Source organism: Pyrgilauda ruficollis, unplaced genomic scaffold (genome assembly GCF_017590135.1).
Source record: "Pyrgilauda ruficollis isolate IOZ18807 unplaced genomic scaffold, ASM1759013v1 scaffold156, whole genome shotgun sequence".
In the NCBI taxonomy this organism is placed as follows: domain Eukaryota; kingdom Metazoa; phylum Chordata; class Aves; order Passeriformes; family Passeridae; genus Pyrgilauda; species Pyrgilauda ruficollis.
This window is the reverse complement of record NW_024514321.1, coordinates 83,441-98,837: the sequence shown is the minus strand read 5'-3', so window position 1 is coordinate 98,837 and position 15,397 is coordinate 83,441. Positions and strand designations below refer to the sequence as shown.

Sequence of the window (15,397 nt, the reverse complement as noted above, 5' to 3'; positions counted from 1 at the left end):
TGGGCTTTCTGCTAACTTTCACAAGGATTACTTTAACCTATGTTAAAGTATGTCTTTGCCACTGCCCTGCTGTGCAGTCCTGTATTTTACAGAGAATTCTGCTGGGTTTTGGAAGAACCGGTAAAAGCCAGCCATGGCCATGCTGGAATTGGGTGTTACTGCTGATAACATACTCTGAAATTTATGTAATGATGCTGGCAATAAAATAGTAATTCACTATCACAATTAGCAACACAATGCTGCCTCTGTTCCCAACCTCTACTCCCGAAGGTGTGCTGTGTTCTACAAGTTAAAACCCTGCTTCTGGAAAGCTCGGGAAGCTTGTTTGCAGGAGGGCTCTTGGCAGGAGGGCATGTGCCCATTCAGGGTCTCCCATTAAAGCTTGGGGCAAGCTGCACATCCCTCGCAGTTAGCTTTCGTGGCTGGGAAGGACTGGCTCTGCAGCTCTCTGCTCCAGCCTTTCTTTGTGCTCTGACCACTTGCCTTGGTGGAACTCAAGGGAATTCGTGAATGTATTCCTCAGTAGCTGATACTGATAAAGGAAATGTATCTAAAACATATATTGTAAAACACCCTATGATGATGGGCTATGAAGTAATTTAGATGAAGAGTTACTAAAAATGAAATATTAAGGATGTGAGTGTTCCAATTTCTTCTTTTTTTAACTGCAGCTAAGCATGTGACTATGTTATCAAAGGGGAAAGCATTAAATCACCAGTTCAATTTCATAGCCAAAAGCAAAGCAATTAAAATTTATCCTAAGTGTTGAGGCAGGACTTTAGGTTCCAGGTAAAGAATATTTTTATGATCAGCTGTTGGATTCTCCCCCACCCCCTCTTACTGTTCCTCTTACTTGTTTCACCTCAGGTTTTGCCTAAGGAATGCAGTACTGTTGCAATCTCCAAACCAGAAATGCCTCCTTTAGTAACTAGTGCTATAAATCACACCTGATTATCATATTTGCTGATGAGAGATCCATCTTGAACTTTTCAGTTATGTCAATTAAGATTGTGTTTATAGGGAAAAATATTTGTAATATCTAAAATTAGGTGTTTTTATTCTGCTGATGTTTCATTGTTTATTTTTCCATTATAGATGAAATTAAATTTAAAAAGGAACAAACAATAAGACTAGATGGCATAGCAAGGATGTGGAACACAAAAACGCGTTTAGCATGGCTCTGAGGGATACTCGGAAAGGAACTGTTTTGCAATGATCCATAATTTCCTTATCTGAATATGATATTAGTCTTTATCCTCTGTGGAACCTGATTAACAGGGAATAATCTGGACCCATGAAAATAAAACCAGTAAATCCTCTATCATGTGCAACCACCTGGTTTGAATTATGTGGCAGTGAGGAAGCGCTGCTGCCAACTCAGCAATGGTGATGCGTCTGCCACTTCAGTGCTTCCTCATGGATTTTTCAGCAGAGCTGGATAGGGGAACAAGATGTAATGGAAACAGCTGAATAATGAATTGCTGAAAAGATGTTAAGAGAATAGTTAAGAAAATGAAGGCCATAAATAGAGAGGATAGGGCACAGTTGGTGTTTGGCAGCATGGGACAGTGTTGTTCTGTAGCCTGTGTGCTGCACAAATAGTCCTTGAGTGAAAAAAATACTTCAGTGCAAAATTGTGGAGTATTAATTTGATATGATTTTTGCTACTATCTGTCTCATTTATTATAACAATATATATTAAAGTCATTATAAAATACTAGACTAATAGTTGTCCAGGGCTGTAGGTTTTTTCAAACATGATAAAGACACCACCCCAAAAAAGCCCCATACAGTTTTCATAAGCGTTTAATTTTTCAGAGAGCTACAGCATCCTTCAAAATGTCACAGTAAAATGTTGCTGTGGGCACAGGGATTGTAGATCAGTTACATGGGGAGCCTTCTACAATTTATCATTTGAAGATAGCATCTGTGTGGATTTGAAAGAGTAAGCCAGTCAATATTGCAGGATGTATATAGAAGGAGAAAAACTGGGTAAGAGTACTGGGCAAAAAATAGAGAGTGAAAGAAAAATGGTGGATGGTGGCATAAGACACATGCTGATGGAACGAAATATTTAATATAATTACTCTCAGTATAATGGCATGAAGAAAGAATTGCTCATTTTGATATAATAATCCATTGTTCAACCCCAGCCATTAGTAAAATCAGATAGAGGGGATTGAAAAGGTAAGGTATGAGCTGAATGAAAATGGATAGAGTTACTTCAATGTATTGTACTGCTTGGCTAATATTTACCTGTATTAGGTAAATGGAAGATTAGAAAAAAAACCAGCATTTCCCTCACCTCTTCCCTTCAACGCTCCCTCTGTGTAAGCATCCACTGGTATCTCTCAGAGTATTTGGAAAGATTAAAAAATAACAATAAATAAGGAGGTGAATCTGTTACAGAAATCCTACATTCCTTTTTGGATAGCAGAATTTATTTCATCAGTGCTTGCTGAGATCCAGGAGTTTCTTTCAGAAGTGAAATCAAAGCCAAAGCAAGCCTGGCTTCAGGAGTACATTTATGTAGTAAAGTAGGAGCAGTCATTCTAGGGAACAGAGCTATTTTCCTGAGATGAGGTGATTATTTTGCTTTGTTTTCTAATGGGCAGTAATATATTTGTGAGCAGCAGTAGCATAACCTTTTATTTGTAGTCGACTTATGTAATGGTAACTTACAGCTAAGCATGAAGTAGTTAGATTTAGAATGAATTCTTGTGCATTAAGAGCCTTTGAAGAAGAAAGATGGGTGAAAGAGTTGTACTAAGGGAGAGTACTACTAAGGGAGAGTAGTCCAGTTAGATTTATTATATATAACTCTTTCCACTTCTTTCCCTGTGGTAATTTGGTGAGGTTTCTAATCCTGGGTTCTAGCCAGGGGAAAGCAATTAGGTCCCTCTGTGGCCCAGGGAAGCAAACTGTGCTGCACTGGTGAGCACCACTGCTGTAAGGGAACGAGCTTCACAGATATTTACGTATTTCTTGGTCTGCATGGATTTGTGAGGGAACGTGCTCAGATCAGCCCCTTGTCATTGCTCTGGGTTTCAGCATGGGGGTGGTGGAGAAGTGTCACAGTGCTGACTCCAAACCTCAAAGCCTGCGGTTGCCAGGAGATGTGCCATGTTGGCAGCTGGTGACAGGACAGCTCACCATTTACTGTTTGGCTTATCAAACCATCTTTGGTGGAAAAAATGTGTCCTGCATACGCCTTGTGTGATAAGCCTTTTTTCCCCACTATCTTCTCCTCAGCAGCTAGGAGATTCCCAAAACATCTCCTGCATTCTGGAAAAAAATATACATCATACCTGAGGGAGGACAGGAAAAGCCAGTGGTTTTTGATGTTTTCTGTACTGTTTAATTTCTGTTGCACTGCCAAACATGATTATTATGGGGAATTTAAGCAATATTTTCTTTGTTGGCTACATGTCGCAATGCCTATGCAAGCATTTATTATATCTACAAGGATGAACCTTAGGAACACCAACATTTTACTTATCACATCTGTAGAAATGTTTATTTATTCCTAAATTAACACTTGGAGAGAAGCCTTAAGGAAACTTCTCTTCTGAAAAAGATAACATGTCCAGGTATGATTATTTACTAACTTTGAAAAAGTATGGCTGATGGATGAAAGCATTTATAATGTGAAATATTGAACACAACATATTTCATAAAAATAATAAAAAGAACAGCATTTTTGGAGCTGTTTTTAAGATAAAATATGTATGAAAAAAACCCTAACATCATTATGAGACAGCTACATGGGCTTATTTCTAATTCAATATTTTTATAAGAGAAGCCTTCAAAATACATTATATTTAAATGGCATTCTTTTTCTGAGCTTCTCTCTTACCTTTCACTGAATTTAGCTGTTACCTGCTGCAGAGTCCTTGGCAATATTGCCAGGACCATGGCTCTGACTGTGGATAGAGAGAGTACAGATCTCTGCTGCTTTATGATGTAGTGCTGTTCTTGGGGGATACAGCCATAGCTCTGTAACCCCTGAAATCTCCTGGGTATGACTCTACAGAGAGCAAACATCTTCTCCTGTTGTAGGCTTGCTTCTGCAAAGTTCTGACACCCAACAGCTCCTGTAGGGCCAGCACCAGGTTATATGGGATTACCTCTCTTTTAGTTCAAGTGGTCTGATTATCATCAGCAGAAGTTGCACAGAATCACAGAATGGTTTGAGTTGGAAGGGGCCTTAAAGAGCACCTATTTCCAACCCCCCTGCCATGGGAAAGGACACCTTCCACTGGAACACTGCCAGGGATGGGGCACCCTGTCTCCTCTGGGCATGCTGCTCTTGCCTCACCACCCTCACATGAAAGAAGTTTTTCCCAGTGTCTAATCTAACCCCACCTTCTGTCAGTTTGAAGCCTCAAAATGAAGCAGTTTCTCAGTATTTCTCCCAGGCTACCTGCCATTACATCTTGCTCTATTCAGAGCAGTTAATACAGTTCAAGAGGCAGCAGTCATCGTCTTTTTTTTTTTTTTTTTTTTTTTTTCCCTTTTAATTTTTCCCCCCTTCCTGAAGGACACCAGGCCATTTCCCTGAAATACAAAATTCCCACTTCAAGTAGCTGCTGGTATGCCTGAGTATGTTAAAATACCTGGGGGTGTTAAAGAACCTCTCTGCCATAATGTCCATGAGAGGATGTAATGAATGTTCCTCAGAATCCAAGAATCCCTTACAGCAGAGTATCCTCCAAGTCATTGATCTGCCTTGATGGAATCCAAGGGGCTAGGGAGTAGCTGGAGAGCAGGGAAGGTGGCACTGACTTGGGTAAAAGTCCTGAATCCTTCTGGCCAGGTAGACTCCCAAAATGTTACATGACCTCTCATAAGCCACTGTGGGGAAGGGCAAATTCAGCAGTCTTTAAAGAAAAATCCTTACACCCACTCAGGCACACTCCTTAGTAGCCTGTTCTGCTGCTGTGCATTCTAAATAGAAATATCAGTATAGTTTCAAAGAGTAATTAGAAGAAAAAAATTAAAAGGCTTGAGTAATCCCGGATAAAGCAATCCTTTTAAACTTCAGTTAGTTCTAAACATCACAGCAGCTGCTACAGCAGTACAAGCAGAATTTTTACTTGTTTTTCCTAGTTGCTTTGGCATGTTGGAGCAAATGACTGAGCTGCTGCTGTTAGCCAAAACCTGTTTCCCCAAATGTTTCATTCTGCTTTCTGTGATTATTTTTAATCTGCATTCTCTTAAGCTGTGTTATCATATGCGAATTCTGGCTGCATATTTTTTAAAATAACTTATTTGCAACTGTCAGAGAAACCTTATGAATAAGTTATCAACCATCCCTAAGAACTAAAGCTGCAAACATTTTTAAAAAAGTAGTAAGTCTGTGAACATTTTCTATTAATGTATTTATCAAATGAATGCACTTAGGGTTAAGAAAACAGTTCCTTTATATTAAAAACAACACCACATGACTTATATTTTCTTTGATGTTAACACATCAATGGCAGCTTTTGAACTGATTGAAATGATCTTTTAGGAGAGCTTTAATTTAAACAAACTGATTTTATCCTAAGAGATCCCAGGGTTCTTTGGGACCATCCCACCAAACCAGTGCACGTAATTTGCCAGTGTGATGATGGAAAGCACAAAGGAGAGTGGAACTGCAAATTTTCAGTTTTCAGAGAGAAGCAGAACTTAGTAGCATAATAAAAGGAAAAAACTTCTTGCTGAGAGGGACACTAGATCGTCTGAACAGCAAGATTTTTAAAAGGCTGAGTGCTGCCTTTCAAGACAGGATTGTGTTGTTTTGAGGATTGATGACCAAAATAGACTATAGATGAAATTCTCTGACTCCAGAGAGTCAGGGAATTGGTCAGATCAGGGCAGATTCAGGCAATGGAAATCAGTTATTTTTTTAAATTTTCATTTTTTTCAACAAAAAATCATAACCTTAAGTAAAGATGCTGATTATTTGTGTATTATTGTAAGCAATAACAAGGATGGAGTAGGGACTCTATTGTACCTAGGCAATATTTTAACATCTAAGGCTTCACTAGGACAGATTTTAGGAAACAACCCCGGGCAGTTTACTACTGTAGCTGAGAAACAGGTAGCAAAATGTGATCTCTTTTTGAGAATAATCAATTGCTTCCTTGAGTGTGAATGGTGAAAGTATTTAAGCTTACTACTGTTGAAATAAAGACCAGGAACATTCCCTCGAATTTTTGTTTTTGTCCTTCTCAGGAATGTTTGTTTGGGGCTAGTCTGCACTGGAAAGTATGACTGTTCAAGTGTGATTTGCATGTGAATATGTGCTTTAAAACATTCATCTGTTTAGTTGTTTAACCTGATAGTTGTACGGTTTCCATCCCTAGAGCAGCAGATTTGGAATATTGATACTCTAGTACTGATCATAAAGTGGGTGTAGCAATGTAAAGCACTTCTATGCTGTGCGCAGAGGAAGAGGCTGCACCATTTTAATGGTGCTCTAAAAGTCAAAGTGATAATACTTCCTGATATTATTATATTGATAGTTATTGTATTGCCTTTGGATTCCCAGGTGATGCTACGCCAGCCCTAATTTATAAAGGCATTTTTCACTACTTAGTTTCTTAATGACATTAGGGTAATATTTCTCAGCCTTGTTGAAAGGGACGTTTTTCTTTGGCTTATCTGCTCTTGCTCTGGGCTCTTTCCCTGCCTCTGAACGGGCAGTAGCTCCATCCCCAAGGCAGAGCTGTACTGCTGCCCTGCCTTGGAGGAGATGAATTGCTACCAAGAAGGCAGGTAAACAGTTGTTGGTAAACAGTTTTAAGGCTAGCCTAAACATTTGCTGCCAGTAATTAGTCTCTTCTTACTCGGGCAACTGGGGGAGGCTGAGCTTGTGCCAGCTCGTGGGGAACTGCTGACTGCTGTGTCTAGTGCTTTATGGCTCCCTGAGGGTTCTGGTGCACAAAGTGAGAAACCAGGCCTGTGCTAAAGGTAAAAACCAGGTGTGTGGGGTATGTTAGATGCATGAGATGTGTGAGAAAGAAGACAGGCAGAGGAAGGGTGAAAAGATAAAATAGAAAGGCAAGCGGAGCTGAAGTCAAGTGAGTTTGACAGTGGAAAGGAGATAAGAGCAGGGGAGGGCGGAATCAGGGAGAATCTGGAGAGCAAGCAAATATAATGAACAAGGAGCAGCTAAGTCAGTGGAGTGAAAATGGCATGTGTTCATTTTAGCATAAGCATGAGGTGGCTGAAATTTTAGGGTCTATTTTAGGGTCTGTCTCGTGCTCCACTGCTGCTGTTCTCTGCTGTTTTGGACACTTCACTGATATGATTCCATCACCTTGTGAACATTCTTTAAGATTTGACGTTACTTGAATAGTAACACTGTTTGATTTCACATTTTAAAAAATCCTGATTATGTAGACCAGGGTTTGATACCATTCAAGTCAATACATAGTACTGGCTTGAATAAAAAGAGGGGAGGGGAATCCTCCCCCGTATTAATAATCATGAATTAGACATCAGAGCTTTCTGCAAAGCTGGGGTTTTTTTTCCCCCCATTTTTGATTTTCTGCCTTTGCTTTCCTACAGAGTTCCCAAAAATTCTAATTTAGTTTGGTATAGTCCCCAGCTGGAAAGTGAATAACTGGGAGATAGTTGCAAATTGATTATAATAAAAATACATAATCTGTTACTGCTCTGGAACACTTCATAATTTGTTTCATTTTGTTTTGATTTGTATATTACTGTCTTTTAGTAGTAAAACTGAAAATGAAGCCCCAAGCAACAGGTGATGACAGCACTAATGTGTAAAGGGATTATTGTTAAGTGCATGGAAAGAGTGGTGTACAATTCCAGAGGCAGAGAGTGCTTTGTTTCAAAATTGTTCCCTCATGGTTATTACAGGACTAGCGGTTTAAAAAACAATAGCTCCATTTCACCTTGGAGTTGAGAAACTAAATTCTCAAACTCCCATTGCCATTCGTAGGTATTGTGCCTTCTTTACAGCTGAAATTATTTTGGTTTGATGTGACTTATTGGGGAGGACAAACAGCAAAGAGATGCTCTAGTTGAGATCTGGTGTCTTGTTGTCATCTTTAAGCATTACAGATATTTAGTAATAGGATTCTAAATCAAGCATAAAGAGAGTTAAGTGGTTTGGACAGTTTGTAAAGTACATTTGCAGATGAGAAAACCTCTTTCCTGGGCCACGGTTGAACACCATTTGCATTGTCTTCCCCTCCCACCTGGTTTCCTCGGCTGTATGAGGTGATTCCTGTCAGGTGCTAAGCAGGCAGCTCCACTGAGATACTTTCCCTGTGTTTGTCCCAGTGTACTCACAGCACTGCTGAGTGCACTGGCACAACTAATGACAGACATTATCTTTTATCATTGCCTGTGAGTTCACATACTCTGTTTATTGCAGTAGAGTCATGGAGATAGCTAATTAGCTCTAGGGTGTGTGAGTAATGCTGTAAGGAGAGCTCTGCACTGACAATGAACCCTGTTTCACTGGCTGCTGAGGAGACACTGGAATCCAGCAGGGTACCAGTCCCTTCCCAGGCCAGCCCACCCTCTAACACACCAGACCTTGCAGAAAGCTGGAGCCCAAATGTCTCTGTTGGTGCAAAGTGTGAGCTGATGTAGATGGAAGCTGGTGATATGTGCGTGATAATTATGCTGTGTCAAGTCTCATTTTAAAGACCATAAGTATACCTTTTTAAAAGAAAAACAAACTACTTCACCAGCCTAGAGAGAAGCATAAATCATGTATTTTTGTCACCTCCAAAGACCACTAGAAGATGAGCTTTAATATTTCAAATGCGACAGGCAATCCATACGCATGAATCACAATTTGAGCTCCATTACAGCTGAACTGATATATAGCACTGTGTGCTTTATGGGTTTTACTCTAACAATATTAAGTAAAAACGCAAAGCTTTTTGTGATGAATACCTAACCTTTTACAAGTATTTGTAGCACCGTGGTCCAGAGCAACAGATTTAGTGTTGCCCTACAGGCTTTAATAAGAAAATTCTGTTGCCAGTTTTGACCTCTCAATATTGTTCTCTCTAAAGAAAATGCATGTATTAGTGGAAGGCTAATACTGCAAAGGTAAAAGAAAATCTGAAATGCTGAAAGGGTTTATAGAAAATGTAACCCTTAAAGATTGCAAAGACAGTTAAATAAATGAACAAAGTTTGAAGAGACATCTTTTTTTTTTTTTTTTTTTTTTTCCTTCCTTTGTTAGGCTCAGACTTTTTCTTCCTGGGCTCTGGAACTTCTGCAGCAACTCAGTGCCAGTTAGTTTTGCTCAATTCTTCTATTTATAGTCAAGTCATCACTTGAAGTCGTTAGTCTCCTTTTGAGATCTTCTCTCATGGCAGTATTTTCATATAGGTAGTGAATTTTCTTTTTATCTCTGGGTATTCTCATATTTTTTGTTGCAGCAACCTGGGCCATTTTTGCAATGAATCTAAGTTCAAATTCCTTCACCTTTGACACTTTTAATCCTCTCACTTCCCCTTGAGGGAATAAAGAAAAGTGTAGTGAGGGAACAGGAGATGAAGGGTAGTGCATAAGGTTAATTTTCAGGTGAATTGGTTGCTGTTTTGACATTCTTGCTTTCTTTGCAGACCTCTTTTCATTCCTTTTCCTTTTATGCTAGAAAATTATTAGATATGCAAGAGCAAAACTCCTCAAAGCTACGCTCCAAAAGCCTATTAAAAATAGTCTGCAAGCAGATCAGTGTGAACACACGTCAACACCTGAGAGTTTCCCAAGTGGCTCATGCACTCAGTGGTGTGATAACAAGACATGTGGGAGGATTTTTTCTGGCTTTTATCTTTCATATATTGATGCTCCTGACTTTTTAAAATTCATTTCATCAAGTGGCACTGCAACTGAAACAACAGAAATGCAAGAATGAGATAGTTTGAGGTGTTTGCAGTGGTACACAAAGTATTTTGCCTGCAAGCCATCATTTCTGATTCATCCCAAGTTGGCAGCAGTCAGAGATCGCTGCCAGCTGTTTGCTGGCCAGCACGAAGATATTTAGCTGGTAGCTGCTGCTGGACAGATGTCTGTAATGTAGAAAGTGTGAGTGTAGCTGGCATGTGTTTCATTTTCAGAGACTGGAAAATGGGGGTGTATCTCAACTGCAGCTGCTTCAGTTTAGGAAAGTTAAACAAGATACCTGATTTTAGGTAACCAAGAACTCAGCATGTGCACAATTAAACTCCCTCCCCCCATTCTGGGGCAGAATGCTGATGTTTTGGTGTTCCCAAAAGCATTGTGTGGAGGGAGAAGGGGTACTGTAGATGGCTGTGCAGAGGGGTGTGATAGGAGGCTGCACTGTGGGGTGACCTCTCCTCGAGCTGAGGAGGTTCTTCAGCTGTGCTGTCAATTGATACCTTTCCAGAGTGTGAGCAATCAACAACAAAAAGAAAGTAACAGGAGGAAAAATGTCTCTGATTCATCTTTCTTTGTGTTGGACATATGTAACACTAGAATTAAATATTTTGAAAACCATGAATTACTTCATGTAAAATCTGCGCTGCTAAGCAGAAAATCTATCCTGCTGAGAAAAAAAATAAAGAAAATTCTTCAGTATAATGTCTGGTTTTGTAAAAAAGGAATGGAGAAGATTTTACAGTTTACAGTATGACAGAGCTTTGGGATATTTAAACAGGCAGTAAATGACAGGTTTGAGTCACTATTGTGAAAACAGTTATGGATTTTGGATTTGCAGCGGCAATAGAGATTGCTTAAGCTGAGACATGAGGTCAAGCTTTTGCTGCTCCTTGATAATGTGGGGTTTTTTGCTTTGATGTGATGCAAACCATAAAGTGGGCTTAGGTGACTGGTTCAGTCTTCTCCTTGTGTGACATGTGGAGCTGGCAGAGAGCCCTGGCCAGTAACTCCTGCAGCAGAACCGTGTGTCCAGGTTCTGTGCATTGCCAGAGCACTTGGGTGAGTCTGGAGGTGTGGAGAACTCACTGTTCAGCTGGGCAGTGGAATCTGTTCCTGCGCTGTCCTGGCAAACCTGGTGTGCCATATCTGACCACAATTCAACTGAGCCCAGGCTGTGTGGATTACTGTGCCCGTAAGACTTAGGATTTTCAGTATTGCATACTTTGACACTATTTTATGTGTTTGAAAACTGCATCAGTTTTTGGTTTTTAGCATTGGAAAAAAACCCCAAATGTGTGTTTTTTCCAGAATTAAAAAAAGAAATAATGTTTCATGAAGAACAGTGGGAAGGAACACATTGCTGTGATACAGGAGTTTTAGCTCTATTTTAAGGAATGTTTTTTACTGAATTTGCCTTGTTTTTTAGTACTAGTGTTTAAACAGATTGCCTTTGGAGCTGTAAATGGAATTTATTTTCTGTAATGTCATGTTATTCATTTCACTGAGTCTGACTCTAAGTTCCCTGTGTGGTTCTTCCCTGCAGACATTGATGAGTGTGCTGCCAAGATGCACTATTGCCACGCCAACACCGTGTGTGTCAACCTGCCTGGGTCCTACCGCTGCGACTGCATCACGGGGTACGTGCGCGTCGATGACTTCTCCTGCACAGGTGAGCTCTCAGCTGCAGCGCTGGCACTGCCACACTTGCCTTCTGTCTAGACCCAAATGCCACTCAGCAGCTGGCCCTTTGCCAGGATGAAGTTTAGGCGCAGGTAGGGTGGATAAATGTGGTAGGAAGTGCCTTGGGGTTAGCTTGGAAGGTGGCTGAGGAAGGCCACTGAGGGCTCTTGCCAGCCAAGACACAGTCCCTTTGTGTCCCACATCTGCCTTCTGTGTGAGGTGCAGAGGCTGAGATCACGTGTGGTGTGAGAAGAAATAAGACTTCATCAGCTGAAACTGGTCAGTGGATTGAAAGATGAGAAGTTACCCAGGAGGAGAAGCTTTCTGGACAGAGCCGAGACAAACATGCAAAAGGAAACTGAAATGTATAAAGTTCTTAAATCCAGTTATTGTTAGGTGGTTTGGAAATTGTTGTTAATGCTGAGAATTAATGTCTCAAGAGCTATGACATGTTGTTTAGAAAAGACAGCAAGTGGATAGCATTAGACAATCTAGCTAGGTGTTTTTAAAGATATCTATCTGCCAAATGAGGTCTAAAAATTCCTAGTGGAAAGTAGGTAGGACCTCATTTCCATTTAGAGGTTTTTAAGAGACCGTCTCTGGTAGTCTCAGAAAAAGTGAGAAGCTGCTGAACTGCTCATCCCAACTCCATCTAGCTGAATAACATCTTTCAATGACAGTGCTTCAGAAAGTCTTGATTTTGGGATTATTTTGATGGTACACCTGTCATGCAAAGGAGGAAAATATTAGGTAGGTTTATTGAAATGGATATAAATCAGCTTGACACATGTTTAGAATGGTGTTGGGTGAGCTGTTCTCTGAAGTGGAAAGTTGGCACAGGAATATTCAATATCAGAATGATTTTCAGCCTGGAATAACTACATTGTAATGCGTGTTATCCTTAGGGAAGGTCATAGGAAATGTTGACTTTCATGATGACAGCATGTCTTTCAGCTGATATTATATACTTTATAAAACTGTAGGAAAGTCCTGCCCACCTCTTGAGAGATACTGATACTAAATAGCTGTCGGGAAGCTGATTTTTATTTTGCCCAAAGAGTTATTATTTCTGTGTAACCTGTCTCTTTTCACTTTTTCTTGATCTTTTACAATGTGACATGACAGATTCAGACCTTAAATTCTGTGCTGTGTGAGGTATCAACCTTCACAGTGATGGGGAGAGTGATTTTGATAATCTGACTCTTTCTCTTCCATATATGCTCTACTAATTTCCTAATGTGCCTTTCTTTCCAGCAAGGCACTATCATTAGGCATGCATTGTGATACACCGAGAAAGTGTGAAGTAGCAAGACAAGTTGCTTGACAGTAATGAGGGAACATTCACTTAAAGAGCATGCACACAAAGAATCCAGAGCAGATAAAAGAACAAATAATGGAATGCGAGAGACAACTATTTCTTGCAGGTTTACTGTCTTGCAAAAATCACTTCATTTTTGACATTGTCATTAAAAAGCAGAGCAAGTGCATTACACAGATCAGGAGAAACTTGGTTCATTGCCTGTTGTATTTAGAAATAAGTGTTTGTTATAATATTAAATGTAGTTAAGTACTGTGCAATAGAAGCACTAATCCTGTCTTTGTATTTCACATTATGCTTAAACAGACTTCTAGCAGTAATAGTAATGATTAAAAAAAAAGGAAAAAAAATAGGCAGCAAATACTTAAGTAATTTTCCCTTACACTGACAACAAATGTTTAGCAGGCACCATAGACTGTAGCTATTACTCAGGTCTTTAAAATTTTGTTACTCTTTGTTCCAACCAAATCGATGAGAAATTTTCTTGCTATTGAACCATGCATTTGGAGACAAATCTGAAAGCCTGAGATGGGTTGGTGTTTTGATTAAAATTGTGTGTGTGTGGGGTAAGGCTCAGATGGGTTCAGGATAAAGATGAAGTTTCAGATATAAGTGCTTTAGGCACATGCATGGCATTGCGTGTGTTTTGTACGCTGCTGAGCCTGAAGCAGAGTTTCTCCATGGCGCAGGAGATATCTTGTTTTGGGAAGCCTGAGTCTAGTTCATCAAGGTATAAAGTCATTTGCAGTTGAGCAGATTCTGTGTGTTGCTGGGCTGGTATATGCTTGGTGGCTGATCCCAGCTCTTGTAGCTTTCAAAAGGCGGAAAGGATGTGGAAGGTGTAAATCTGTATGTGGAAGGTGTAAATCAGAAACAATTTTTAAGCAGAAAGAAATGTTTCCATTTGATATTGAAGGGGTTTTATCTTTATAAAAGGAAATTGAGTGATTGCTGAAATGCTCTGTCAATTTGAATTGAGCAAAATAAAATTCATTTGGATATTGCTGAATTTTAAATATGCTGCTTCCAGTATTTTCTTTAAAACACTGGATCTTAGTGAAATTGAACTAATTTGTACAGTTTTGATGTTGCTGAAAGTTTTTTTCCCAAAACAATTTTTGGATAATAGTTTCCAACTGTGAAGTAGGAACTTCTGTGGTTGTCAATAAGAAGCTGCTGTGTTGGAAGATGTGCTGATTGCATAGAAAATGCAGTCATATGGACAGAGTGACTAAAACATTATTCTGGATGAAGTCTACAGTTATATTACACTCTCACCTATGACTTAAAATCAAGTACTGACTATTTTAATAAATAATCAGTGTTCAGTCTCACATAAGCAAAAGACCTGGGATGATGAGACAGATTAGTCAGCCTCGTAGTAATAACTTCAACCTGTGTTCACCAAGAAAGGTACATTAGTGGTTTTCTGCTTACCTGTTCCTAGGGCTTTGTGCACTGAATTTTAATTAACTTGTTGAGTGAAAGATGGTTTTATTAAGAAAAGTTACCCTGGAATAGGAGCCTGCTTTTCAGTCTCTTCCTGGGACACTGACAGGTTGTTTATCTGTTCTCTAGTAAATCACAGTCCTGTCCATTCTGAAACTGGCAGCAAGATTTGTTGCTCCAGATGTTCTCATTTGCTGGAATCTACTGATTTGTAGCATTTGATTGATTCTCACATGTTTTTACCCTGGTTGCTTGTTGAAAAATAAGTTCTCTTGTGTTGCTTTCTTCTAACATAGCAGTTTGGGAAGCAGTTTGCTTCAGAAGTGCATTATTTCATTTTATGCTTTTAAAAGCCTTAATAATTACCCAATAAGAATATAATACTTTTATTTTTGATGGGCTTCATCTGTCCTCTGATATGATGTTAAAAATTCATGCACATGATTTTCTGTAGTTTGAAACTAGAATATATAGTTCCTATATCTCACTGCCATTCAATCAAGTATGCTAATGATTTTTCATCTTAATAAACTATAAGTTACCTGTAATGACCTCATATATCATGCTGCTAGGAAGAGAAAACAATGTGGGTAGGTTTCATCTCGCTTGGCATAATGTTGGCATTTTCTACGAAGACAATCACAATGATCACAAAAAAGTTTCCTGGCCTTTAACAGCTACGACAGCCATTTAAAAAATAATGACTAATTTTGCAATTTTCTCCTTGCATCTGCATGGAACACGAAAAACTCCCTCAAATCCTGCAGTCATTCAAAGTATAAGTTTCAGTTCATGTGGTCACTACTGGGCTTGACACTGTATTTTGTTTCATCTGGGGCTTTCTTGTTTGCCTGTGTTTGTTTTTTTTTTTTTTCTTGGTTTTTTTTTTTTTCAATTTATTATGAATATTCACTGACTGTGTAATAAAGCTTAAAGACTTTTTCAAATGAGAGTGCCAGGAGATTTTTCATTCTCTATTTCCATGTGTTATTCATGGCCATTCTTCTAAATGAAGAAGCCTCCTTTGGACTTGCGAATGTCTCAGCTAATTTTGTCCAAGTTTTATCGTTT

At 39.3% G+C, this 15,397-nt stretch overlaps 1 protein-coding gene across 1 annotated transcript in view; it reads left to right on the top strand.

Annotated features, from left to right (window-relative positions):
- NELL1 (neural EGFL like 1) overlaps positions 1–15,397 on the top strand; it is a 209,023-nt gene that overhangs the window by 119,417 nt on the left and 74,209 nt on the right. Inside the window, exon 13 of the mRNA XM_041461862.1 lies at positions 11,423–11,548. Within this exon, the coding sequence (XP_041317796.1) occupies positions 11,423–11,548 (126 nt within the window). The remainder of the gene's footprint in view (positions 1–11,422; positions 11,549–15,397) is intronic.